Genomic DNA, 26,231 nt, shown 5'->3' with positions numbered 1-26,231 from the left:
CCTGATGTCCCATGTTACCGACTGCACTGGGGGCCTGCCCCCAGGCACCTGGACTTCAGCCTCCAGTGCCCTCAGCTGGCCGGCAGGACATGTGTACTGGAGCTCCCTTTAGGTGGAGGCTCATCAGAGAGAGATTGAGGCCCTCACCCCATGTCGTGTCATTTTACCTATTGTAGGCGATGCTTCTGGGGGCGACAGGTCCAAGAAAGGGGTGAAGCGGAAGAAACCGGTGGAGGAGAGCGGTGAGACCGCTAAGAGGCGCTCGGCCCGCGTCCGCAACACCAAGTGCAAGAAGGAGGAGAGGGTGGACTTCCAGGAGCTGCTGGCCAAATTCCTGCCGTCCAGGTTCGGGAGCCGTACCCCACCACCACCCCCGCCTCCTAGGGCATCCAGGCACACCAGGCATCCAGCTTGCTGCCTCAGGCCTCCGAGGGTCTCGGCTCTCCCTGCCTGTCTCTAGGCTCTTAGGGCAGTTCATGCTTCTGGGGACAAACGCCAGCACCTGCTGTCCCTTTCCCAGTCACCATGGAGCTTACCTCAAGGTCCCACTCTGGGGCATGCCTGAGGAGTACAGCCGCAGATGGGTGGGGCGGCAAAGGGACATGGGGAGTAGAGAGCGATCCTGCCCCTCTCTGGCGCTCTGTCAAACCAAGCAAATGGAAAAGGCGTGGGGGTGGGAGAAAGGGATTGCCCGGTAGCTCTGTGTCCCGACAGTCACTCTGGGCCCCACGGTGGTGGCTTTGCTGCTCCTCCAGTGGAAAACGCCCTGCCTCAGCCCAGTCACCCAGGCCGCTCAGGCCTGCAGCTGCGGCTTCCTGATCCATAGGCCTCTCCCCCCTTGTTCTGTCAGCCAGTTCCCTCCCTGCACGAGAGGACCGACTCCCCGGGCCTTCTCTGACCCCTCACACAGTCCCACCCAGAACTCTGCGGGTACACTGGGTACAGCGCCGGGTGCGTGGCTAATGCCCAGCAGCCCTCTTGGGCAGAGTGACTACCTCATGAGCTGGGTACCCCCTGAGCACGCGTGTGGGTGCAGAGCCAGGGGGCTAGGAGTCGTGTCCTCCTGTGGAGCTACTTAGGCTTGGCCCGACATGTGGAAGGCTGTTGCTTAGAGGACCCTGCCAGCTGTCACCTTTGACTCCCTCTCTGGCCCCTACAGAACAGAGAGGTGCTCCACCCACTCATCCCGGGTGCTCCTGGTTCCCAGGCAGCTTTAGTTGTGAAAGTTGTACCACTCTCCTGACCCACTGTGTCCTACAGGCTGAGGAAGCTGGACCCTGAGGAGGAGGATGGCCCTTTCAGCAGCTATGAAGTCCTGTCGGAGGCCAAGCCAGAGCACTGCCCAGCCACAGGGCTGCCCAGGTTGTCTGTGGACTCAGCCACCTTCATGGAGTCAGGTAGGGACTGGCAGGACTTGCCTACCACCTGGGCACCCACAGCCCCACGCCTTGAGCTTGTCTCGCGAAGGCGCTCCTGGACTGCTGAGTGGCTGGACCTTCCTCTCCTTAGCTGTGCTTCCAAAGGACCCCTGTGCCTGGCAGGCTCGAGTCTGTACGGCACCCATTGCACATGCTCTCTGGACCGTGCTGTGTGCTGTGGAGCTTGGCCTCAGGGCTGCTGTGAAAAGAGGCTGCTCGGGGCTGAGGGCTGGCTGCGTGGCCATGCCCACAGGCCCCTGGCCGTGGAGAAGGCAGGCCCACCATGTCCTGGCTGAGGGGCTCAGTGGACTTCATGACCCGCTGTCCCCACAGAGAGGCAGGACGTGCACGAGTTCCTGCGGGGGAACCTGACCAACGGCGGCATCCTGGAGCTGATGATGCGCTACCTGAAGGCCATGGGCCACAGGTTCCTGCTGCGCTGGCCGCCCGGCCTGCCTGACGTCGTGCTCAGCATCTATCACAGCTGGAGGCGCCACAGCACCAGCCTGCCCAACCCACTGCTGCGGGACTGCAGCGACACCCACGTCAAGGTCTGCCTGGGTTCCGGGTCGTGAGGGGGCTGGGTTGGCGCTGCATGCCCCCCCTTTGGGCCCTGGACTAGAAGATCCTTGCTGGTTCTGTGAGGGAGGGAACAGGGCCACCAGGTCTGTGCCAGGCGAGGCTGGAAGTTTGGAGTGGGAGAGCTGCTGGGGGCTCCTGGGAGGCCCTGAGCTGAGGGACTGGTGACAATGAGGCATTTATGTGCAGTGGAGGTGAGAGGCAACTCTGGCTATGTCTGAGATCTGGGAACTGGCTGGTGAGCAAGCTGGTGCCAGGAGGGGGCTGGGGCTGCACCCCTTCACACAGATTCCTCTCACCCAGAACTCCTGGGGCTCAGGTGAATCAGCCGCCACATGGGCCAGCACGCGCTCTGTGCCCAGCCTGGCCTGTGTCCTGGCTGTTCTGCCTGCCTCAGACCTAGCTCTCTGAGGCCCTGTGGGGTGCTGGGGGAGCCAGGCTAGCCAGGCTGGGCTAACACTCTTGTCCTGGCTTTTTCAGCTGAGCTCTCATGGGTCTGCTCCAGGCAGGACTACACCAGAGAGCGTGAGGTCAAGGCTGCCTGGCACTGGGAGGAGACAGGGCTCCACCCCTCCCTACCCCCCACCCCAGCCTACTAAGGCCTCTGTGAACAGTACTCCACCTGTCTCTTCCTGGTGAACAGCCCCTGGCAATCACCTGTGATGTCGGGTTTGGATGGGAGGAGAGCTGTGTTTTTCTGAGTCCTCCTGTCGACTCCTGCCCCACAGGACATGATGCTGATGTCTCTCTCCTGCATGGAGCTCCAGCTGGACCAGTGGCTACTGACCAAAGGCCGCAGCTCTTCGGGTAAATAATCTGCTGCGTCCTGGGCTGGGCGTCTCGGGACTCTTGAAGCCAGGGGCCTGGGGGCTAGGAGGGGGAGTCACTGGATTCCGCCCAGAGAGGAAGAGCTGTTTAGCCCATCACACGGTGTGCTTGGCTGCGTGCTCCCGAGAAGCAAAGCATGTGACGCTGATGCATGTATGCGTATAGAAAGCAAGCTTTCTCAGGAAAACAGACAGCACAATTGTAGTCCAGCCAGTTGCAAGTGTGGGTCAGATGTGAAGCTGGAGGCTTGTCCTGGGTCACGTAGCTTTGGGGACCAGTGACCCCATGATCGGCAGGAACACTGCAGGTGACTGAACCCAAGATCAGCGGGTCAGGTGGCAGACTGACGATGACACCCAGGATTAGCAGATCAGATGGCAGGCTGTTGGCTCAAGGCCAAAGTACCAGAAGTTGACAAGGCAGATGCAGGATCCAGGCCCAGCATAAAGCAAGCAAGCTCACCTACAGCGTCCTCTTGGGTAGGAAGCAGACCACACCCCTGAGGACGCTTCAGGGCTGTGGCTCGAGGAAGGGGCTTGCATTCCACCCTGACCTTCTGACCACTGGTTGGCTGCTCCCACAAATCCTGTCATCGTGTGAGGTCACATCATGGGGGATGACTAGCCCTTAACTGCGGAACCACAAAGAATCCACCAAGTTGACACAAAACCTAACTATCACACCCGAGGTCCAGCGTACCAGGGTTGTCCCATATGACATTGCTGGTCTGGACATGACCCACCTGTGTTGTAGTATAAGGTGTTACCTAAATTCCCAGGGGCCAAGAATCGGGGTCAGCACACCCCTCAGAGACTGCCTGCACAGCTGTTTCGGGGTGCCAGCACGTTGGTTCGGATGCATAGCCATCCTTTGTGCGATGGAGCGAGACACTGCCAGCCCTGGGCCATGCTCACAGTGGTCATGTTCAAGGCCGTGATTGCAGCCCCCATTTCATTCCATCTTGTTGAGAGCCTTCCTCTTGATCGCTGCCCCTCCACTTCACCAAGCAAGATGTCCTTCTCCAGGGCCTGGTCTCCCCGGATGACATAGCCAAAGTACACGCGGCAAAGGCGCACCTGCCGCCCCTCCATCCTTGCCCCTAAGGAGCATTCTGATTGCTTCCTCCCAGACAGGTTTGTCCTCACAACTAGACATGCTCAGAGCTGGACACGGCTTGTTAGGAAAGTAAGGTGCTAGCATGCATGGTCAGTAGTTCAGAGCCGCCAGCTGCTCAGGCCTATGAGCCGTTCCCCGGGAGGAAGATGAGGCTGCGTGCTCCTGTCAGGTGTGTCTTCGAAACCCTAGACAGGATGGTTCTGAGTTGGGATTGACCCTATGACAGTGGGTTTGGGAGCAAGCTGAAACGGGCTCAGGTTCAGGAAGCACATGGCCAAGGAACGGGGGACTTGAACCACCAATCTTTGGTTAGTAGTCCAGCACCTGACCCACAGTGCCACCAGGGCTCTGGAGGGGCTCATTTTGCGCATCTTCACTGGGTGGAGGGGGGCAGGTTCTCACCGACTGACGGCTCAAGGGGAGCTGGGCTGGCGTGGAGGGGCTGAAGTAGGCTGGGTGGCCGTGATAAGGTGTGGCATGCACGTGGCACTGACTGGGCCCGGCCCCTTACTTTTAGTGTCTCCCCGCAATTGCCCGGCTGGCATGGCAAGCGGCAGGCTTGGGCCTGACTTTCCGGGCGCCCACTTCCTGGGGGACCTCCTGCAGCTGTCCTTTGCCTCCTCCCAGCGGACCCTCCTGGGGGACAGCTGGCTGGAGTTTGTGGTGCGTGTGTACTGGCTGAAGGCTCGCTTCCTGGCTCTGCAGGTTGGTCTGTTTCTCCGAACGTGGGTGACCAGGATCGGCTGCCTGGGGAGTGTGCCTTGGGGTCGGAGAGAGGGAGGGACGGGGAGTCAGGAAGGACGCCCAGAGGGGGCTGAGTGTGAGTGTGTGTGTGTGTGTGTGTGTGTGCGCGTGCGCGTGTGTGTGTTAGGAAGGGTGGATGGGGTATGTTCGCTGTGGGGATATGTGGAGGTGGGTTGGGGCTGTGTGTGAGTGTGTGTGTGTGTGTGTGTGTGTGTGTGTCAGGAAGGGTGGATGGGGTATGTTCGCTGTGGGGATATGTGGAGGTGGGTTGGGGCTGTGTGTGAGTGTGAGTGTGTGTGTGTGTGTGTGTGTGTGTCAGGAAGGGTGGATGGGGTATGTTCGCTGTGGGGATATGTGGAGGTGGGTTGGGGCTGTGGATGGCTGGGTGCCGTGTTTAGGAGTCAGGACGGGTGGGCGGGCGTCTGGGGATGGGGGCTGTATGGCTGTACGTGCCCTGTATGTGTGGGGGCATCAGCCGGGGAGCAGCACTCCTCCGGGTGTTGGGTTTGGCATGAGGGGGTGAGGATTTCAGAATCCGAGCAACCCAAACTGGGCACCAAACTCCCTGATCACACAGTCCTGCATCCACCAAGACCTAGCGACCCCGAGGGTTTCCCAGATGGTCGGTTTTGACAGGAGCGATGGCCTCCTCTCCATCCTGCCGAGAGGCTAGTGGGTTCACACTGCCAACCTGGCCATTACCAGCCCCGTGCCCACCCCGCTGCGCCACGAGGGTGCCTTGGACACAGCACCAGATCGACATAAAGCACGCTGGTCCATCCCGCTGCTTAACCTCTGTCAGAGCAGAGATAGGCGGTTCCAGGAGGCGCCGAGGTCTCCACACCTGGTGGTGCCTGGGCCTTGGGTTGAGATGCGCTCTGCTGGCCCTGGCCCTTCCCCAGCGGCTCAGGCAGAGGGAAAGAGGAGTCGCGGGTCAATGAGAGGCCTTCAGCTTGGGGTCGTGCCAGGGCCCCTCGTCCTGACTCTGCCCTGAGATCTGCCCTCGGTCTCTTGCTGAGGACTCGGCCACCCCCCAGGGGCTTTCTTGGGCAGGAGAGTAGCCTTGGGGGGCACCATCCTGTGGTGCCCTTGGCCAGTTCCTGACAGACTCTCCTGGCCAGGGGGACATGGAGCAGGCCCTGGAGAACTACGACATCTGCACAGAGGTGCTGCAGGGCTCGGCCAGCCTCCAGGCTGCAGGGGACTCGCAGTGCAGGGACCTGGTCATCCGCCTGCCCAACTTGCACAACGACTCCGTCGTCTCCCTGGAGGAGGTAGGTGCCAGCGTGGTGGATGGGCTGCTCCACCTCTGCGCCCCTGGCCTGCTGCCCTGGGCCACAAGCAGGCTTGTTGCGCTGTCCCTGCTGTGCGGTGGCCAGAGGCTGCCCCCTATCTTGGCGGGTGTATCTGCCTTCCTCCATCCCGGGATCGGCATGCGTCTTGGATGGGCTTTTCGCCTGTGGATGGGTGTAGGGAGAGCGCGGTCACATGGCGGGGCCTCCCTCAGATCGATAAGAACCTGACGTCTCTGGAGCGGTGCCAGTCCCTGGAGGAGATCCAGCGGCTCTATGAGGCCGGGGACCACAAAGCCGTGGTGCGCCTGCTGCGCCCCACCCTGTGCACCGGCAACTTCGACCGGGCCAAGCACCTGGACTTCATGACGTCCATCCCCGAGAGGCCAGCCCAGCTGCTGCTGTTGCAGGTGTGTGCGCCCCGGGCTGGCTGGTTTACACATTGACCCATGGCCAGCACGGGGACAGCCTCGGGCACTGGCCTAGAGCAGAGCATAGCAAGTCAGAGCCATTCACTCAGCAGCACCAGGCGGAGGCAGTCAGAGCCTGGGGGCTGGCACTCAGGGGAGACCCCCCACCTGGCTCTGACCCTCTGGGGAGGCCAGTCTGGGGACATCGTTCACCCAGACTCCCACCTGCCCGTCAATCCGTCTGCTCATCGTGCATTGAATCAACCACCTATCCGGCTATCCACTCTTCAAGATGTCCCTGTGAACTCGCCACCGTCACCCCAGAGCAGCCTCAGACCTCCCTTTGTCACTGTGCCTGCCCCGGCCCCCCCACCCACCCGCACAGTTCCTTTGGGGCCCTGCGCTCAGCCAGTCTCACTATTCCTGTGGCTGCTGGTGGTGCCTGAACCCCTCCCCAGTGCCCCACTCCCAAAGCAGGCCTCTGGGCTGCCTGCAGCCTGCAGCCCTGGGCGGAGGCCTCACTCGGCTTTCCCTTTGTGCAGGACTCCCTGCTCCGCCTGCAGGACTGCAAGCAGTGCTTTGAGTGCTCCGACGTGGCACTTCACGAGGCCGTCCAGCAGATGGTCAATGCCGGCGACACCGCTGCCAAGGAGGAGTGGGTGGCCACGGTCACCCAGCTGCTGCTTGGCATTGAGCAGGCGCTCTCCGTGGACAGCAGCGGCAGCATCCTGAAGGAGGCCTCCTCCTCCTCCTCCTCCTCCTCTTCCCCCTCAGGCCTGGCCAGGCTCACCAACAACCTCATCCAGGTGACTCCATGCACCCCCCCCAACCCACCCCACACACGCCACTCCTTGGAAAGAGCACCGCTCCCGAGCAGGCTTGCCCCCAGGCTGTGGCTCTGGGGCATTCCCTGTGGTTGCTTTTAAGTGCAGACACCCCGGGGACAGGCTGGAACTGTTCTGAGGATCTGCAGGGCTGAGACCCCTTGAGATGGCCAGCCCCTTCTCCGAGGGGCTGCAGGGGGTTGAACTGCCACCCCTTTTCGGTTAGCAACTGTGCACGTAGCCAGGTGCCATCTGAACCCTTTTACAAGTATTGTACCTAGAACCCACCCACAGCATGAGCTGACTGCGCCTGGCAGTGACCCTTGAGGACAGGGTAGACCTGCTCTCCAGGCTGTCCGAGATGGTGAATCATTATAGGGTCCTCATCTTTTTCCAAGGGAGCGGCCAGCGGGCTTAAACCACCCACCTTGCTGTCAGCCGCCCCACACCCAACCCAGTGCACGACCAGGGCTTCTTTTCATAAGGGTAGACTTGGGATTTACAGCACAGACAGTAGAAGGGGCAGGAAGCAGGTCCCCTGCTCACGTGTCGTTCTGTCCCCGCTGCAGGTCATTGACTGCAGCATGGCCGTGCAGGAGGAGCCCAAGGAGCCCCACGTGTCCTCCGTGCTGCCCTGGGTCATCCTGCACCGCATCATCTGGCAGGAGGAGGACACCTTCCGCTCCCTGTGCCAGCAGCAGCAGCAGCAGCAGCTCCTCCAGAGCCCGCTGGATGAAGGTGCTCAGAACAAAGGGACTGGCGGGGGTGGGGGGTCCTGGCCTTGCCGTCCCCACTGCCGGGCTCTGGCCTGGACTGAGGTTTGTCAAGAGCGATGGGGGTGATGGGTGCCAGCTGTAGGACCAGCGTCCTCCTGCAGGAGCTCCTTCAGTGGTGGGGGAGGCATGGATGGGTTCCGTGGCTGGTGTGCGTGGCACACGGAGGGATGAGCACACTGCAGGCTGCACACCCATGGACTGGCATTGCTCCAGAGCTACCCTGCCCATCATGGCAGCCCTGCAGGCTCCAGAGCCCTCGCACCTCACCCGCCTCGCCTGGCCAGAGACTGGGAAGGCAGCAGGGCAAGTGTACTGACGTTAGAGCCCAGCGCCACCTGTCGCCCTGCCCTGCCCTGCCCTGCCCCAGGAAGGGGCCGAAGGCAAGAAAGAATAGAGCCTGCCCCCAGACCAGACCAGGTGAGCTCAGCATGGTCAGAACCACAGACTGCAAGACAGAGGCAGAACCGCTGTGACTTGCCCCAGGGAACTTTTGGTTAGTGATTCAGATTCCATGAAGCATCCTCCAGAGTGAAGCCGTCAAGGTGAGAGAACACTGCAAGTCCAACCTCATGGTGTGCGGATCACCTGCAGCAGCTCCCCAGAAGAACGGGACTGCAGATGAACTGAGCAAACACGATTAAGAGATCAACATAGGGGAGAAGACCCATCCGTTGACATCAGCATCTAGGAGAATACGTAATTTAGTCCTAGAGGGGAGACCCCCAAAAATCTGAATTTTTTTTTCAAAGCTATATATTTTTTTACAAAACAACCTTATTTCCTTCAAAGTATTCTCCATCACAACCTAATAGATTTGTCAAACCTGCGATTCCATACTTGGAAACATTTTTCTTTTTCTCTTGGAAACATTTTTCAAACTCCTCTGTTTGGATGGCTGACGGCATCTCCCTCGTTTTTCCTTCACCTCTTCTACGTCGTTGTCAAATCTGTCCTTTCGTGTCCCTGCATTCGAGGAAACAAAAGTCGCACAGAGTGAGGTCAGGTGTGTGGGGCAAGAGAGGCATGCTATTTTTTTCCAAAACTGGCACACTGAGATGTGCATGGTCGTGGTGGCAAAACCAGTCACCAGTCTGCCACAAATCAGACCGTTTTTGTTGCAAACTTTTACGCAATCTGTTCAGAACCTCGAAGTAGAAATCTTGACAAACAGTCTGACCTGGTGGAACGAACTCCAAGTGCACCACGAGCCGACATTTCGTCCATGTGGGAAGTTGACGAATGCTCAGTATGAGCTTTGTCATCAGTCAACATTTCTCCTTCTTTGAAACAACAAAACTGCTCCTACACTTGAGTTTTTCCCATCGCGCCATCCTTGCAAGCCGTGTTCAACATCACAACAGTTTCTGCAGCATTTTTCCAGAGCAGGAAACAAAATTTCACAGCCACACCCTGTTCTCTTAAATCAGACACCACAAAAAATGAGGTTCAAGGGAAACGGCTTTTTTGAAAAATTCACTGTGACCAGAGACCCTTCCCAGGCGATGCCGTGGGTGCATTCACTCAGCGAGTTGCTCGGTCTTGTGGGGAATGCACACTAAGAAAGCTCTGCTCCATCTAGCACAATCCTGGTGTTTTGCAGGGGCTAGGGAGGCGAAAGAAAACAAAAACTCTAAGACACTGCCGAGACAGACTAAAGAAGAGTTAAACAAATGTAATCCCTTCCCAAGTATGTATAAACCTTGGGAGGATTAGCAACAAAAAGACAACCCGATTTTAAAAAGTGGCAAAGGTTGTAAATCAAACGGCACTGCTGGTGGGTCACTTGTGGCTTGTCCGTGTGTCCGTGCGCAGGGATGTCGGAGACCGCCATGCTGCCGTCGTCCCTCATGCTGCTCAACACGGCCCACGAGTACCTGGGCAGGCGGTCCTGGTGCTGCAACTCTGACGGGGCCCTGCTGCGTTTCTACGTGAGTGCTCCGTCCCCGGGGGCGGCTTGGCTGTCACTGTCACCCGCTCTGCCCACTAGGATTGGGTTCACCAGCCAGCTCCACCCACGAAGAGGTGTGGGGTGTGGTGCCCACCCACCCTGGTGATGGCGCTGAGTTCCAGGTAGGGTGTGGGAGGTTCTTCCCGGCCCTGCCCCCAAAGTCCACATCTGTGCTGCCTCTGCTGTGAGCCGTAGTGCTGGTCTGTGACTCAGGGCAGCTTCCTGGGCTTGGGAGAATGAACAGAAGACATAGTCTGTTAGCGCTGTGTAGCCTTTTTTGTTTGCTTAATCATTTTATCGGGGGCTCTTAAAGCTCATCACAATCCATACGTCTATCTGTTGTGTCAAGCACACGTGCACATATGTTGCCATCATCGTTCTCAGAGCATTTTCTTTCTACTGGAACCCTTGGTGTCAGCTCGTTTTTTTATCATTTATAGTTGGTTTGTTTTTTCCACCTCTTACACTGACCGCTGTCTGTCCCCCGCTTTTTTGTCTGTCCCCCGGAAGGGAGTTATACGCCATCACTGCGATCGGTTCCCCCTTTCTCAGTGTCGTAGGGAGCCCTGGAGTGGGCTACAGAAAGAGGAGGCTGTCAGTTGCCGTGAAGATTGGCGGCACAGGCGTTTCACTCTGCCCCGAGGGTCTCTGCCTTCGGCAGCTTTCTGTGGCAGCTGGTGCTGAGTTGCGTTCACAGGGCTGCGAGTAAATGCAGCTCATTCACTGCCGTTGCCCATTGCTTCCCACAGGCCCTCGCTGTGCACGTAGACCAAGAACGGTAGCCCTTTCTCTTGGGACGCCCACATCGAGTGCTGATCAACGTGGCTGTACCCCACCTGGCGCCCCCACCCCCAGGTCCCTTTGAAGCAAACCCCAGACCTAGGCTCCTTCATCTGTAAATATTTGTCGCTATGGTTTTAAAAACCCATCCGCCCCGTGATGGCCTCCGGGTCGCTTGCCTAGCTCGGGCTGGCGGGCAGGGATTGTGGCTGACCGTCTTCAGGCGCCGCCCCACTGAGGGTCTCACTCATGGGCTTCCCTCGTCGTCCCTGCTTGCTGCGGGGTTGAAGCCAGTTCACGGCGCCCTCGGGCACCACAGGCTGGGCATCCGCCCAGCGCATGGCAGGGACCCTCCACAGAGCATGTCCTCTTCCAAGGGCTGGTCTCTCCCAATCACGTGTCCAAAGCAAGCGAGCCAAAGCCTCTCCGGCCTCCTGACCAGGAGCGCCCTGTTGTTCTCCTTCCACCTCATTTTCCAGGGTGAGACGAGTTGGAGCGCCCCCGTGCGTTCAACAGGTGAAACCACTCATCCAGCCTACCTCACCCGCTCCCCCATGCCCTGCGCCCATCCTCCCTCTCCCCCAAGTCAGCACCTGTCAACCCTGCACGCCCTTGGTAGCCTCCACAGCCTTCCCTTTGCTCTGTCCGCCTCTTGCTGGTGTTCACCCATCTCCACTGTCCTCGTCCCACTGGCTCGACGCGCCGCTCTCAGCACAGTGTTCCCCATGCAGGTGCTTCACGGCTTCGTCGTTGTTCCTAAGGGTGCAGTCTTCCACTGCGGGCATGGGCCAGTTTCTTCAGCTGGCCTTCTACGGATGGGCTGTTAGCTGTTTCCAGACACGGCAGTCTGTCCACATGCACGTCTGTCCTTGTTATAGCTCTTACTTCTGTAGGGCATCCACCCGGCCAGGCGTCTGCGGTTTCTCATCCCAGTTGGTGGCGGTGGCGGTGGCAGCAGTAGGGGCACGAGCATCTCCTCGAGGCCAGGCTGTGCGTGCTCTGGGCGCCCTGCTGCCGGCTGTTTTCTTAACCAGCATCCCTCAGTGACTGCGCTGGGAGTCCGTCTCCCCGAGGCTCTTCCAAGGCAGTCTTCTCACTACCAGCTCTTGGGCTGTTGACTGCCTGCTTTCCCTCCCCTTCGCTGCCGCCTCGACGTTGGACGGCTTCCCTCTTTCCTGTGGACGGCCTCTGCCTGCTTGGACTGGATCGTGTCGTCACCCTGCAGGGTTGTTCGGGCCCCAGTCCTGCCACAGTTCATCTCAGGCTGCGCTCATCAGAGAGCACTGAGCCTTGTCAGATGTGCTGCTTGCTCCGGTGTCACTGAGTCCCAGGAGGACTGGATCCTTGTATTCATGGGGTGCGGGTGGGGTGGCTTCAGAAGGTTGGTGGGAAATGGCATGAAAGGATGATGACGTTTTCCCACCAGCCCTGTGACGCCCCTCGTGCTTATGAATGCTCTGCTCTGTACCGGGTGTACTGAAGTTGAGGGTGTGACTTGTGTGCCACTGCGTCTCTGAATCTGCTGAATTGGCCTTTGTCTTGTTTTCCTACAAGTCCCAGGGCTTCTGGAAAGGGCTGTGCACTGGCTCACGGCTGGGTGTGGTCATCCACTGGGCCTCGTCCCTGTAGCTCCAACGTGATCACTGTGTGACCCTTTCCCACGGTCGGGCTCAGAGGCTCCCGTGGTCCTGATACCGCTGCTCAGGCACTTGCTGGGTGAGCCCCACTGGAGCTCGCCTGAGCTCCGTGAGAACGGGCGCTGGGCCATGCCTTGCTCCACAGACAGCAGGGAGTGGGCAGGAAGCTAGGCAGGTGAGCTCGGGGGTCTTAAGGGCACCGCCCTCCCCCTCCTGTGAGCCCTTCCCTTTCCTGTCCCAGGTGTGGTGGGAAGGGAGCTCCACAGGGCCCTGACAGACACAAGCACCGCCTCTCGTTGGAAGCGCCCTCCCTGCTCCACCGCTCCTCAGGCCCGGCCTCTGCCCACCAGGTGAGGGTTCTCCAGAAGGAGCTTGCCGCGTCCACCTCGGAAGACACGCACCCCTACAAGGAGGAGCTGGAGACGGCCCTGGAGCAGTGCTTCTACTGCCTATACAGCTTCCCCAGCAAGAAGGGCAAGGCCCGCTACCTGGAGGAGCACTCGGCCCAGCAGGTGAGGGCACAGTCCACGCTCACTGCACTCAGGCCATCGCTCTGGCGTCGCTGGGGGCCCTGATACTCACTCCGTCGGGAGGTGGGGGAAAATCAAGCCAGTGGGTGAGCAGTAACACTGGAAGGTGGTGGTCCTGTTGGGAGCCCACCATGGGGGTGGGTGGGGAGCAGTGGCCCCAGGGCAGAGTCAGGAAGGGAGGAGGAGTGGAAACAGGAAACAAGGGTATGGAGAAGGGACAGCAGTGATGGACAGACGGACGGGAGATGCACGCGTTGGGTGGGAAACTCACCTCCATCAGCTGTCACCCATTCTCCATGAAAGCTAAAAGAACAAACCGGACAGATGGACGAAGCCGTGCGCACCATCTGGTGGCTCCTTGGTCAGAAGGCGGCACAGTGCCATTTCCCTGAGTGCCCCAAACTGCATGATGGGAACAGGCCTTTTTCCTAATTTAAGAGATCAAATGTTTTTTCCCGGCATTTTTGGTGGTTTGGGTTCTTAAGGCAGGTCTGGGGTATTGGGGTCCCATGGTAGAGCCCTCACCCCATTGTGGGAGACCACCCTTGTTGGACTCCAGCCTTTCTTGTGCAGACCTCTCCCCACCTCCCCCCGCCCTGTAGCAGCATGCCAGGGAGGGTGTGGGTAGGTGACTGCTGCACTTTGAGATGAAGGAAACAAAGCAGAGAGACCTGGTGATCTCCTTTAAGAATCAACAGTGCCACGTTCGATCCACGACCAGCCTTGGGCTGGTGCGGGGCCGCGCAACACTTTGTGCTGGGAGTGGGCACTGGCTCGACGGCCGCTCTCAGCACCAGCGGTGTTGGGCATGTTGTTACCTGGTGGCCGTCGATTAGCCAGCTATTGGGATTCCATCCCTAAAATGCCCGCTCCTTGAAGCCTCCCCTGTGCACACACGCCTCACAGGCCGGTGTGGAAGTGGGCCCTGGAGGTACGATGGAGCCACGCCCCGTGCTGGTCTCTGTGGTGACCGGGTCGGGTCACACGACCTTCCTGAGGGTTGTCTCTGCCTCTGCTGCAGGTGGATCTGATCTGGGAGGACGCCCAGTTCATGTTCGAGTACTTCAAGCCCAAGACGCTGCCGGAGTTCGACAGCTACAAGACCAGCACGGTGTCCGCCGACCTGGCCAACCTGCTGAAGCGCATCGCTAGCATCGTGCCCCGCTCCAGGAGGCCAGCGCTGAGCCTGCACAGAGTGTCCGCCTACATAGAGGGCACCTTGGCCGAGGTGGGCATTCGGCGGTGTAGGCAGCGGGCTCCTGGCCCGTCACACCTGCCACGCTGATGCCCCGTGTTGCCGCCGTCCCCCCACTCCAGGTGCCCTGCCTCCCCGACGGGGCCGACCCCTCCCCGGAGGTGGTGAACGAGCTCTACTACCTCCTGGCTGACTACCACTTCAAGAACAAGGAGCAGTCCAAAGCCATCAAGTTCTACATGCTGGACATCTGCATCTGCCCAGACAGGTCTGGCCTGGGCACTGGGGGCTGCGGAGGGCGAGCGAGCGAGTAGGGCTGGTCCCTGTAGACTGGTACCCTGCTGCATTCAGGGTCGACTGCTAACTAGAGTCGGCAGTTCAAACCCACAGATGCAGTCTCAGAAACCTAGGGAGCAGTGTGGCTGTCGGGCAGGGGCGCTAGAACTTCGTCTCCATGGCAGCGGGCTTACCTTTTGTCTAGTCTCTGCCCTGTTAAAGCCTGAATAAAGGGGCTTTTAAAGGGGTTCTCTATAGAATGGGTTTGTATCTGGGATCTTTTCCACACTGGAGCGCCAGGAAAGGCGAGTTATCCACAGAATATAGAGCATTGACTTTGCAGAGGACCCTGGGCAGACGCTGGGTCAGAGGAGGTGTGAGGGGCCCATCTGGGTGGGTCTTGGTCGGAGGAAGGCGGGGTGGCCCATCTGGGTGGTCCTGATGTATGGAACTGGGAGGTCGGGGCCACTCCGTTCAATACAGCCCCGTCTGAATGGGTCAGGCCCGAGTTTGTGTGTGGGACGCAGTGGGTCTTGAGAAGGGGTGAGGTGCCAGGCAGCCTCATGCCATCACACTGACTCCTGAGCACCACGCAGTGCTGTAGTGCACCATGGTCAGATAGAAGGCCCAAGAGTGACTGACCGGTCCAGGCAGGGCTCAGAGCCAGACAGTGGCTGTCTGGGCCACACCCTTGCTCCATGCCAGCCCTCACTAAGCTCCCTCTGTCACCCATAGGTTTGACTCCTGGGCAGGCATGGCCCTAGCACGAGCCAGTCGCATTCAGGACAAGCTCAACTCCAACGAGCTCAAGAGTGACGGGCCCATCTGGAAGCATGCCACCCCTGTGCTGAACTGCTTCCGCCGAGCCCTGGAGATCGATAGCTCCAACCTGTCCCTGTGGATCGAATACGGCACCATGTCCTACGCCTTGCACTCCTTCGCTTCACGCCAGCTGAAACAGTGGAGGGCCGAGCTGCCCCCCGAGGTCGTGCAGCAGGTGAGTGGGTGGCAGGGCTAGGGCACGGGGAAGGCTCCCCCATACGTGCTATAGGCCGGCGCAGGCATGTCCAGGTGCCTTCTCTGCCCAGCTGCTAGAGACCCCACTACAGCTTCTGTTCCAGGCCAGTTGAGAGGTGCGGGCAGCCTGTCCCTCCAGTGAGCTGGGCAGAACCTTGTCACGCTCTCAACAGTGGGCGGAGTGGGGCGGTCCTCAGCTGTGTCTGGGTTTGCAGTGTGTGCCCCAGGTCTTGCCCAGCAGGGAGCCCTGGCTCCTGGAGGGAGCCTGCAGAAGCCAGGGGGACATGTTTCAGTCATGGTCCATCAAGTGGCCCCTCATAGGAGCTCTTATGCAGCTGTCTGTGTCCAGGAACCAATGTGAGGTGGCCAACATTCCCAGGCTTGTTGGCTGAATTGAATAGACATGCCCGAGGGCGGGCACTCAGACCACCCCTGCCCTGCCCCTCGGACTACACTGATCTCTGAGTGGCCTCTGGTCATCATAGAGCCAGGCTCTGGCCCCTTCAACCACTCTGGCCTCTGTCAGGGACTCAGGCTGGTTACCCTACAGAGAAGGACACAAGCCCCCAGGCCCTGGGTGCCTTCCTTGACCCCGAGGCATCTCCCTGGGGAATAATCTCAGTATTGGGAGGCCCAGCCCTGCTCCCAGAAGTGGCCCAGTTTCCACAAGAGTGATGTCAATGTGTAAAACCCCGACGATGCAGAGGGACTTGAGAGGCGAGGCCGTCACGGAGGGCTACTGTTGAGGGTGTGGACACTGGGAAAGGGCCAGGTGGCTCCACTGAGGTGGGCGCAAGGTTGCTATGGTGTGAACTAGCCAGCGGTGATAGATATGTGCCTGCATCTCGTTAGGACACGGGGAGTGTGGGCTCATTCTTAAACAGAGAATGGTGGCGCCTGGTTGGTTTGGGGACTTGATTTTCCAACTTGCAGTGTGGAAGGGTTCTGCGGGCACGGTAACTGAACGATGCAGGAAGCGTCAAAAGAAGATAGAAGGAACTCGGAGCCACTGCACTAACAAGAACTAGTCAGCATGTAGTCGTCTCAGCAGGTTGCGTGTGTTCCAGGACCGATGATCGTGCAGGAAAAATTCCAAGCTGCGCTGAAGGCATTTGCAGAAAACAAGGCTCCAGGAATTGATAGACTGCCAATTCCAGCGCTTTCAGAAAACAGGGGCAGCACTGCAGACGCCGCTCACTCATCTGCACCAACCAAGTTGGAAGACAGCTTCTTGGCCAATTGACCAGACCCCTTCTGTGCCCATTCCAAAGAAAGGAAATCCAACAGATGGTGGAAGTGATCGGGTACTCTAGTCACCTCATATCACACCCAAGGAAGATTTTGCTGAGGAGAATTCCAAACCCTCCAGCCGTCTGTCAACAGGGACTCCAGGCGGGCTCAGAAGAGGACCTGACACGAGGGAGATGACCGCTGGCATGAGACGGGGTTCCAGAAGACGTTGGCCCACACTGCATTGACCACAGAGACATTTGCTTGAGGAGAGTGGGCACTCAGAACACCTGCTCACGTCCATGTCCAAGCAGGAGTCGGTCAAGCGGCAAAGGGATGCAGCGAGTGTGTGTCGGGCTGTGTCCCCCACCGCCCCTCCTCACCCGCATGCCAAGCAGATGGTCTGCGAAGCTGGGCTTCCTGATGAAGCAGAAGGAAGTCTCAGGATTGGAAGAAGGCTCCTCACCAACCTGCCATGTGCAGAGCCCAGCCAGCACCCCAACCTGAGCCTCCCTCCAGAGAGACACAGCCCACCCAGGCCCTGGCTGGGCTGCACATCCCACTGAGGGCAGGGCGCTGTGAGCGGCCCTCACACGTGTGATGTGGTGGAGGTTGTGAGGATGTCTGGGCCTAAGGAAGTCCCCATCCCCTGGAGCCTTAGCTGGAGGGCTTCTACTCCCCCAAGTCCCAGGGCTTCCAGGTCCTGGAGCCTGACCTGGGAGGAGCCCCCACTCCTCCAAGTCTCCACCGTAATGGTCTCCCATACGCCAAGTTTCAGCTACGAGTCAAGGTCGGGGCGGGGGGCATGTAGGCTCAGGCAGCGCCTGCCTTCTCAGGCTCGGTGGGACCCGTGTCTTGTTGCAGATGGAGGGGCGGCGTGACAGCATGCTGGAGACGGCCCGCCACTGCTTCACGTCGGCGGCCAGCTGCGAGGGCAACGGGGACGAGGAGGAGTGGCTCATCCACTACATGCTGGGCAAGGTGGCCGAGAAGCAGCAGCAGCCGCCGGCCGTGTACCTGTTGCACTACCGACAGGCCAGCCACCACCTGCACGAGGAGGCCGCCCGCTACCCCAAAAAGATCCACTATCACAACCCGCCCGAGCTGGCCATGGAGGCGCTGGAGGTGAGGCTGGGCAGGCCACAGGAAGGACACCCGGTGGTGGCAGGCTCAGCAGCACCACAGATCTTCTTCTGGGCCTGGGTGTCCTGAGGTCCCCCAGCCGGTGAGAGGCCGGCTGCAGACTGCGGCGCAGGGAGGTGGAGAGGCTTCTCTGAGTGTGGCGTTAGCACACATGCACAATGGGAACCACGGAAATGTGTCGGAACGGGAAAGCACCCGCCAGCCGTTGGGACACGAGGGCCCTTCGAGGGAAAGGGAGTTCAAGCTGTTCCAGGGTCTTTTTGAGGCCCCCTTGTGTAGCTCGGGTTTCCAGAGGGGGTGGGTCTGAGCCTCCTCAAAACGTTGTGCCCCACAGCACTGGCCCCCACCACCCTCACAGGAGTGGTCAGCTCCCGAGCCAGTGTGGCCACGGCCAGCATCGGCCAACATGTTACTTTGGGACCGCTGCTGTGCATGTGTATCATACTTTAAAAATCACGTTCACGGACGCATCGGGGGGATGGCTGCCTGCTAGGGCCCCAGTTCATCCCAAACCGACGGCTCACCGTGACCCTACAGGAGAGAGTCAAATTGCCCCTGCGGATTACCAAAACTAACTCTTTCCAAGAGCAGGAAGCCTCATCGTTCTCCCGTGGAGCAGCTGGTGGTTTCAAACTGCTGACCTTGGGGTTTGCAGCAACCAGGGCTCCTTGGCTTCATTCGTGCGGGGTGATCTTGGTAGCTGGCTGCAGGTAGACTGTCTCGGGCTTGTTGGGTCCGGTGAGAGCACAAGGCCATTGCCTTCAAGGCAGAGCTCACTCAGGTTTGGAGACATTGTCTCGGAGGACACAGGAGATCACGGGGCTTCGGGAGAAGTTGAAACAAAGGGAAATTCGTTGGTGAGAACCAGGCCGGGTGGGTGGCTGAGGAACATTTCCCCATCGTGCCGGTGCCCCTGCTCGCCCTCGCAGAGGAGCCAGGCCTGCCCTCACACATCGTGCTCCCTTCCGACTTCCTTTCATCCCCAAACTCAAAGGCGACTGTTCCAGAGGGTGCCCAAGCTGCCGTTCCGACAGGGTCTCAATCAAAGAGCCTAGAGCTCTCGGGGGAAGGGTGAGAGGTAGAGATGAAGTGGGTCCGCCCCGGGGGTGGGGGCCGTCTCCCTGTGCCGAGCCGGCTGTTTGATAGAGGCCGCAGAGCTCTGGTGAGCGACCATTGTCTGCACCTGACCCCAGCTCCCAGGGGAAGCATGAAGTGCCACTCGGAGAAGCATGCTCCGCCTAGTCTACTCCCCAAGTGTGTGGGTGCCTCAACGTCTCCTGCACCCAGAGTGCAGGCTGGGGGCGGACGGCCAGTGCTTGAGGGGTACCTTCTCGAGAGCCCCTCGGGGATGAGGCTGGCCGGCCATGAGAGCGCGGGGGCACGTCCCCAGCCTGGTGTGCGCTGGGCAGTGACAGCCCGTGCCTGCCTGTACATGCTGTGGCGTCCCTCGAGGACCCGGGACTGACGAGCCTCAGCTGACCCTGACCCTAGGCTTTCCTGGCCCCGTTTGTAAACCGAGGGGTGCAGTGAGTGTTGGCGGGATTGCAGTGGCCTCTTCTGGTTCTGCAGGACACCGGGTCCCAGCGGGGAGGAGGGGCTGTGAGTGGAGCTGCAGGGCTGCCCTGCTCCCCGTGTGACCAGGAAGCCTCCCTCCCTCTTCACGTCCAGCTGCGGCTGGTAGCTGTGAACCGCGCGCCAGCTGAGCGTGGTGGCAGTGCGGCAGCGGGCCGGGCGCTGACACTTGGTTGGTTGCCTCCTAGGTGTACTTCCGGCTGCATGCATCCATCCTGAAGCTCCTGGGCACGGCCGAGGCTGGCGTTGGTGCGGAGGTGCTGGTGGGCTTCATGAAGGAGGCTGCAGAAGGGCCCTTTGCCAGGGGCGAGGAGAAGAGCATGCCGCGAGCTGCAGAGAAGTGAGTGTGCTGGGACGCCCACGCAGGGCTGCCTCTGCCCCTGAACTTCCCCGAGAGAGAGTCTGCCCGTGTGGGGGGGGAGGGGTGAGGGGGGTGTCTGCCTGTCCTCCCTGTCTCCTGGTAGACACAGGGCGGGGACAGTTCTGACCACTGCTCTGGCCCCCAGGGAGAAGGCCTGCCTGGCGGACGAGGACTCCCACTCTTCGGCCGGGCCGCTGCCGGGCCCCGGAGGCTCCCTCCCCTCCTCCTCTGGCCCAGGTCTGACATCCCCACCTTACACAGCCACTCCGATTGACCACGATTACGTCAAATGTAAAAAACCCCACCAGCAGGCGACGTCGGACGGTACATCCCTGTTCTCCCTACGCCAGCCCCGGCGGGGGGCGGGGGCGCAGGCCAGCAGGCACGAGATGGGGCGGGCGGCACGGGCAATGGTGCGGTGCTCATTAACCTCATGGACTCACTCCCGGGACGCTGCGCCCAGACATGCAGCCTCGCCACCTGCTCCCCTGCCCACCTGGGCGTCCCCAGAGGGGCGGGCTGGGTACCCTCCATTCCCTACAGGCTGCACTTCCCACCATGTGCGTGGGAGGGCAGGTGGCGACCATTCACCTACCCCAACTAACATCGATGGGGGGGGGGGTTGCATGCCCACCTCCTGTTCCTCCTCATCTCCCCTCCTTCTCCCTCCCCTCCCTTGCCCACCCTGTGGCTTTCATAGAAGGAGGGACACACTGGGTGTCCCTGTTGGTAGGAGGAGCTGGCACCACTGTTCCCGCAGAGCAGGGCAGTGCTGTGAGAGCAGCTGGTGGGTGTGGGTGTGACTGAGGCTGGTGTGTGTGTCTGTGTACACGGACAGACGGACTCCCGGGCCTCTCCTGTTGCTCGCTCCTCAGCTGTGGACTCCCCTGCGTGAGGGCGCTGGGAGGATCAAGTGTGGTCCCGTCCCCTTGCCCAGCTCCAGGGGTGGCGACAGGCACGGTGGCCTGCAGGGGCTTATTAGTCATGGAGGGTTAAGTCGATGTGGGAACTAGCTCTGCACTGGGAACCCCTGCTGGCAGCACCCCAGTTCCAGGAGAGGGGTCCTTACTCCTGGCCTTCATACCCTGCCCCACCTGTACACCTGGGCCTGAAGCACCCCTCCCATACGCTTCTCTCTCTCACACTCACGAGCACGCTCTCTCCCATTGCAGAAAAGAAGCACACACTCCGAGTGAGTGCCCTGTAGGCACAGGAGAGGGCCACAGCAGCCTCAGAGAGGGCAGACACTGCACCTCCCCGTGCAGGCCGGGGGCTGCCCGGCCCACCGCCATGATGCAGCCACCCTGGGGCGCCTCCTGGGCATCTGTAGGGAGCCGGACAGACAGGTTCCAGGTTCCAACATCGTGGCAGGAGCCTGATGTGATACATCTCATTTAGGTTTTCAGCAGTCCCCGTCAGTCTCATAGTCACTAAGGCTTCCCCAGCCCAGTCCGAGCCCCGTCCCAGCCTGGTGCTTGCAGCCTCAACTCGCCAGGCCAGTCCCCGGAGCTGACGAGCCGAGGCCCCGCTCACCCACACTCACTTGCTCCAAGAGCATGAGGAGGTGTGGGAATAAAAACCAGTGCCCCTATGTGCATGCATGTGTGCGTGTGCATGTCTGTGTGTGTGTGTGTGCATGTCTCTGTGAGTGTGGGGGGCCCACCACACACTGTTGTGTGGGCCAGGCAGGGCGCCCGTGGAAGAGCAGCCATTTCTCGTCTGCAGCCCAGAGCCTGGAACCTGGTGAAAGTGAGTGTTCCCGGGCGGGGGTGGTACCTGTGCCCTCCAGCTGGTCCTGAGGAAACGCAGCAGCTGCTACATGCCCATCTCTGGGCCCAGGGCTTTGCAAGGGAAGGACTGGCCAGCAGGCAGGCTCCTTGAGGCCTCCGTCCAGTGTCAGGGCCAACCAGCCTGCATCAATCCACAGGGCAGCCCTGGTTCCTGCAGCCAGAGAAGTAGGTCAGCCTCAGAGAGACCAGCCAGGTTCCTGGGACGGGCGTGGAGGCCTTGGAAGAGAAGACGCTTAGAACCAGATGGGGCAGGAACATGGGCAGGGTGGCTGGGGCTATGGAGCCTTTGGGGACAGGGCCAAGGGGCTGGGGAGACTCAGGCCGTGGGGTCTTTGGGAAGCACACCACCACCCTCCCTGCCTGCTGCCATCGTCTCCTGTCCCTGTCACCGTGCCGTGTCCTTGTGTGCTCATCCTCGCCTGCCCCTCCCCCCGCCAGCATTGCCCATGCTGCCCTCACCCCGTGCCCTCTGTCCTCCAGGCTGTCTTCCCGCTTGCCCCTGTCACGGCGGTGCCCTCGGGGACAGCCCAGACGCATGCTCGCCTGCAGCCAGCTCCCTGCCCCCGACAGGGTCCTGCCGCCGCCTCCGAGCCTGCTGGCCTGTGGCTCGCAGAACAGTCGCTGTGCTTGGCTTCTGCCGGCGCCCGTCCTCCCAGTTCTGAGCTGATGACCCGCGGGCAGCTACTGCCACTGCCCTCCTGCCAGCTGTACCTGTATGCCATTGCTTCAGCGTACAGACACATGTGCACACCCACGTGCTCTGCACAGGCGCCCAGCTGCCTGCGCTTCCCTGCGAGGATACCTGTTGTGTGCGTGCAGACGCAGAGCCCCAGCACAGTGAGGGAGCTGCCTGCACGGGTGGTGTCCAGGCTGCACAGGGCTTGCCCAGCAGTATGCGCCACCCAGCCCCTCCCTGGACTGAGGAGAGGCCCTTTGAACAGGGGAGCGGCATGCCTGCAGAGCAGCCTCCTCAAAGGGTGCAGATGTGGTGGAGCTGGCTGTCCTGGGTTTCCGCGCTGAGGGCGGGCTGTCGGTGGCAGGCTAGCCACTACCTTGTCCTCACGCCTGCCGCCTTAACGTTTCCAAGGGTCTTCAGGCCCTAGCTGACCTCATGTGGGCTGAGCTCCTGCCATGGCAGGTGGAGATGAAGGTGGTGTATGCACTGCTGGACCAGAGGGCTGGTCGGGCAGCCCTTGAGTACCGACCGTGCTTGGTGCCCAGAGGGTGCCTTGAGCTGGAGGAGCAGAGAGGCGTGGGCTTGTGGGCAGGAGGCAGTGTCCACAGTGTGGGCCACCTGGCTAGCGCCTGAGAGAATGAGGCACATGGATGATGTGGAGGTGACTGAGTTGAGTGGTGGAGCATTGCAGATAGCAGCCAGGGCCTGCTGGTCACACACACCGCCCCCCAGGGACCGGGAGCAGGCCACGTGGCCCTGGCTCTGGATGGCACTCAGTGAAACGTTCCCCCAGCTGCCCTGCCTGTGGCTGGCCCTCAGAGAGACCAGCCTGATCAGTGGGTGGCCCGTCACTGAAGCTGCTCCCACTCTGGCTCATGCCAGGGACAGGAGAGGGGCCCCTGAGCAGCACAGGGCTGAGAGCATGTGCCAGTGCGCATGAATTGGTGCAGTGTGTGTGTGTGTGTGTGTGTGTGTGTGTGCGCGCTGAGCGGTTCTGAGCATCGGCCTTGAGCAAGTGCACAGTGTGCTCACTGAGCAGGAGCTGCAAGTGCAGTGAGTGAAACAGCGTGCAGACGAGCTGTGAGCATACACCGGGTGTGCGCTGTGAGTGCACAGGGTTAGTTGTGAGCGCAAACTGCACAGTGTGAGCATGAACTGAGCTGTGCATGTGGGGCATGAGTTGTGTGTAGTGGACGTGAGTTCTGTGCACAGGCTGAGCTGCGAGCACTAGTAATGGGTGTGCTCACGGTGAGCTGTGTGCACGGTGAGCGGTTTTCAGCGTGAGCATGAGCACGATTCTGAGTGTGTGGAGAGTGATTCTGAGCTCGTGCGCTGCTTGGTGAGGTTCAGGCCTTCCACATCTGAGCGTGGGGAGCTTTTTGGACAGTCTGGCTCTGGGGAGGGGTGGGGCAGCGGCCCTGTGTCCACCCCCCCTGCCACCTCCTCTGTGTGTCCACCCTCAGCCTGCAAGGTCTCCGTGCCCCCCTTGTCTGTCCCCATTGCCTGGCTTGTAGATGGGCGCCCATCCTGCACAGCTGGCCTTGTCTTGGTGGGCTGCAGAGGCAGTGGGCAGCGGGGTGGGGGAGACAGTGCTCAGCAGCATGGTCCTCAGGGGAGCAGTTGCTTAAGACGTAGACTGTCCAAGGGTTTGGTTACTGTCACTCACACATCCTCACACTCCAGCGGGCCCAGGCCGACCAACAGAGCCTGTGAGGTCTGTGGAGTGTGCATAGACAGACTCAGAGGACAGTTGGGGGTGGGGAAATATGGAAAGGGAGATCCCACAGGGGGCACCCTGGGACTATCTGGAGTCCAGCTCAGTTTGCACCGCACGCACCCACACACCACGCCCCTGGAGTTTGGGTGAGCGCTACTGCGCAGCACCAAGTTCCATCTCTGTTCCAGGCCTGGGAAAACCCCGCCCCTGGACCTCCAGTCTGAGGGCCCATGGCCAACTCGGCCCTGGTTCTCCCTCTGCTGCCCTCCCTCCTTCCTTTCCGGCAGTCTCCAACTGCTGCCATGGCCTGCTTGGTCCAGGCAGCTGGTGAGCTAGGAGACCCGCTCTCCACAGGGCTTGTTCAGAACGTCACCTCCCGCCCGCAAGCTGCTCACTGGGCCAGGGCTCTGCCCTCCACTCCAGGAGGCTCGGCAGTGCTGACTGGCTCCCAGGGTGGGGAGAGGCCTGCAGGCCTCAGGGAGTCGCTTCTCCAGCTCAGATCTTTCTGTGGGGCCCCTCCCCTCCCCTAGTCGGATGGTGCTTGCTAAGCAGTGGTCAGCAGGACACTCCCTCATCCTGAGCAAGGCTGGCCCTCTGTGCACTGTATTAGCAGGGTGCACGTGCATGGATCAGCTTCCCGACGGTATTCTTGCCATTGTCTTCTGATGGGCCCTGTGTCAGCCAATATTTGTCTGTGAGACCAGTCTTGCACCTCGAGGTTCTTTCTGCTTCAGAAATGTTGGGCCTGTTGATCCTCACTATCTGACCCCCACACCAAAGACACTGTGGTCAAGTTGATGCCAACTCACGGCAGCCCTCTAGGACAGGCCCTGAGTCCTGGCTTCTGAGCCTCTCGCTCCTGAGGAGCAGCTGGTGGTTTCCAAGGCTGGTTAATATTTTCACTTAAAAAAAGATTGTTTTTGTCTTTGTGAGGTCTTTATCCTGAGCTACTAGAAGACGCAAGGAGCCCTGGTGGCCTAGTGCTTACACATTGGGCTGCTAACCACAAGGCCAGCAGTTCAAAACCACCAGCCGCTCCAAAGGAGAAGTCAAGGCTTTCTACTCCCATAAAGAGTTGAAGTCTTGGAAACCCACAGAGGCAGTTCTGCTCTGGGTCTCTATGAGATGATGATGTTAAGCACAAGTATTAACTAGAGCCAGTCAGCTCAGTGGCAGTAAGTTTTTGAGATGATGATTATAAGTTTGTTGTCCGCATTAGCTCTCAGTCTGATTTTGTGGACTTTCTCTCTCTCTCTCCAGAGGAGGGGTGGGGGTTGTTTTTCACTAAATAACAAGAGACAAAAGGAGCTGTGCTTCCCAGTGCTGCTGCCATCTGAAGAGAAGTTGAGCTGAACAGGGCTTTGGATGGAAGTCGTGTCTAACGGGGGTTCTGCTGTTGCCGGTGACTAAATACTCACGCCTGCAGTCGTTGAGTTGACTCCAACTCATAGCGGTCCTAGACAGGGTTTCTGAGACTGTAACTCTGCAGAAGTAGAAAACCTCCTCTTTGTCCGTCAGATCGTGGTTTGAGATTAGCAGCCCGGCACGTGCCTGCTCCCAATTCCTCTAGTGTTGGCTTCCAGAGGAGGCTCGTTGTCCTCCATGTTCCAGCTTTGGGCTGCTTGTGTGGCCTTAGGAAGGGTCTCTCTCCTGCCTCTTGGCCCCATCCCACCCCCACCGGTCTTTCATGGCTGGGTTCTGCCTCAGGCTGGAGCCATGCTGCCTCTCAGGAGAAGTCCATTGTTAGGATCCGACCCCTCCCGGCCAGGGGAGCACCTGGGTCTAACGGCCTGTGAAAGGGCCAGCTCCAGGGGCCCCACAGGACAGGGCCGAGCTGCCTCGTGGACTTCCAAGACTGTAGCTCTGGATGGCGTAGAAAGCCCCGTCTTTCTCCTGACAAGCAGCTAGTGGTTTCAAACCACGAACCTTGAGAACCGCAGCTCAGTCTGTAACCACTCGCCACCAGGACTCCTTGGCAAAGAGCCGGGCAGGCCCGAGCTCAAGCCCTTCCCACCGCGGGGACCATGCTGCCTGCCCCTCCAGGCCCGAGCTGACTCAGAATGACCCTGGAGGACTTAATGCTGGACGGGCACATGGCCTCCTCATTCCCCCGGAGTGTCTGCTGGTTTCAAACCACTGATCTCGTAGTTGGCAGCTCAATGGATGATACTCCCAATTTCCCCTGCCCCTAACCCTTCTCATAAACACCTATCGGAGGTGGAGGAGAGAAGCCAGTGAATGTGTATGACCCCCCCCCACTCCTCCCTCCGGGTCCAGTGACCTCCCAGCCCAGCCGGGCAGTTGCTCCCCATGCTTCCCTCACTTCAGGAGCCTGGTGTAGGCGCACTGGCTGGCTGTTTATGGAAAGGTGG

At 60.1% G+C, this 26,231-nt stretch overlaps 1 protein-coding gene across 3 annotated transcripts in view; it reads left to right on the top strand.

Annotated features, from left to right (window-relative positions):
* CABIN1 (calcineurin binding protein 1) overlaps positions 1–26,231 on the top strand; it is a 59,101-nt gene that overhangs the window by 7,955 nt on the left and 24,915 nt on the right. For all 3 annotated transcript variants that reach the window (XM_075533308.1, XM_075533307.1, XM_075533306.1), the window contains 17 exons: positions 177–345; positions 1,261–1,397; positions 1,752–1,969; positions 2,726–2,804; positions 4,459–4,646; positions 5,807–5,959; positions 6,193–6,387; positions 6,930–7,193; positions 7,781–7,949; positions 9,800–9,915; positions 12,703–12,864; positions 13,904–14,110; positions 14,200–14,345; positions 15,089–15,350; positions 17,465–17,725; positions 19,504–19,655; positions 19,822–20,000. In XM_075533308.1, the coding sequence (XP_075389423.1) occupies positions 177–345; positions 1,261–1,397; positions 1,752–1,969; positions 2,726–2,804; positions 4,459–4,646; positions 5,807–5,959; positions 6,193–6,387; positions 6,930–7,193; positions 7,781–7,949; positions 9,800–9,915; positions 12,703–12,864; positions 13,904–14,110; positions 14,200–14,345; positions 15,089–15,350; positions 17,465–17,725; positions 19,504–19,655; positions 19,822–20,000 (3,057 nt within the window). The remainder of the gene's footprint in view (positions 1–176; positions 346–1,260; positions 1,398–1,751; positions 1,970–2,725; positions 2,805–4,458; positions 4,647–5,806; positions 5,960–6,192; positions 6,388–6,929; positions 7,194–7,780; positions 7,950–9,799; positions 9,916–12,702; positions 12,865–13,903; positions 14,111–14,199; positions 14,346–15,088; positions 15,351–17,464; positions 17,726–19,503; positions 19,656–19,821; positions 20,001–26,231) is intronic.

Source organism: Tenrec ecaudatus, chromosome 16 (assembly GCF_050624435.1).
Source record: "Tenrec ecaudatus isolate mTenEca1 chromosome 16, mTenEca1.hap1, whole genome shotgun sequence".
Lineage (NCBI taxonomy): Eukaryota > Metazoa > Chordata > Mammalia > Afrosoricida > Tenrecidae > Tenrec > Tenrec ecaudatus.
The sequence above is the reverse complement of the archived record's forward strand: the minus strand, read 5'-3'. Positions and strand labels throughout refer to the sequence as shown.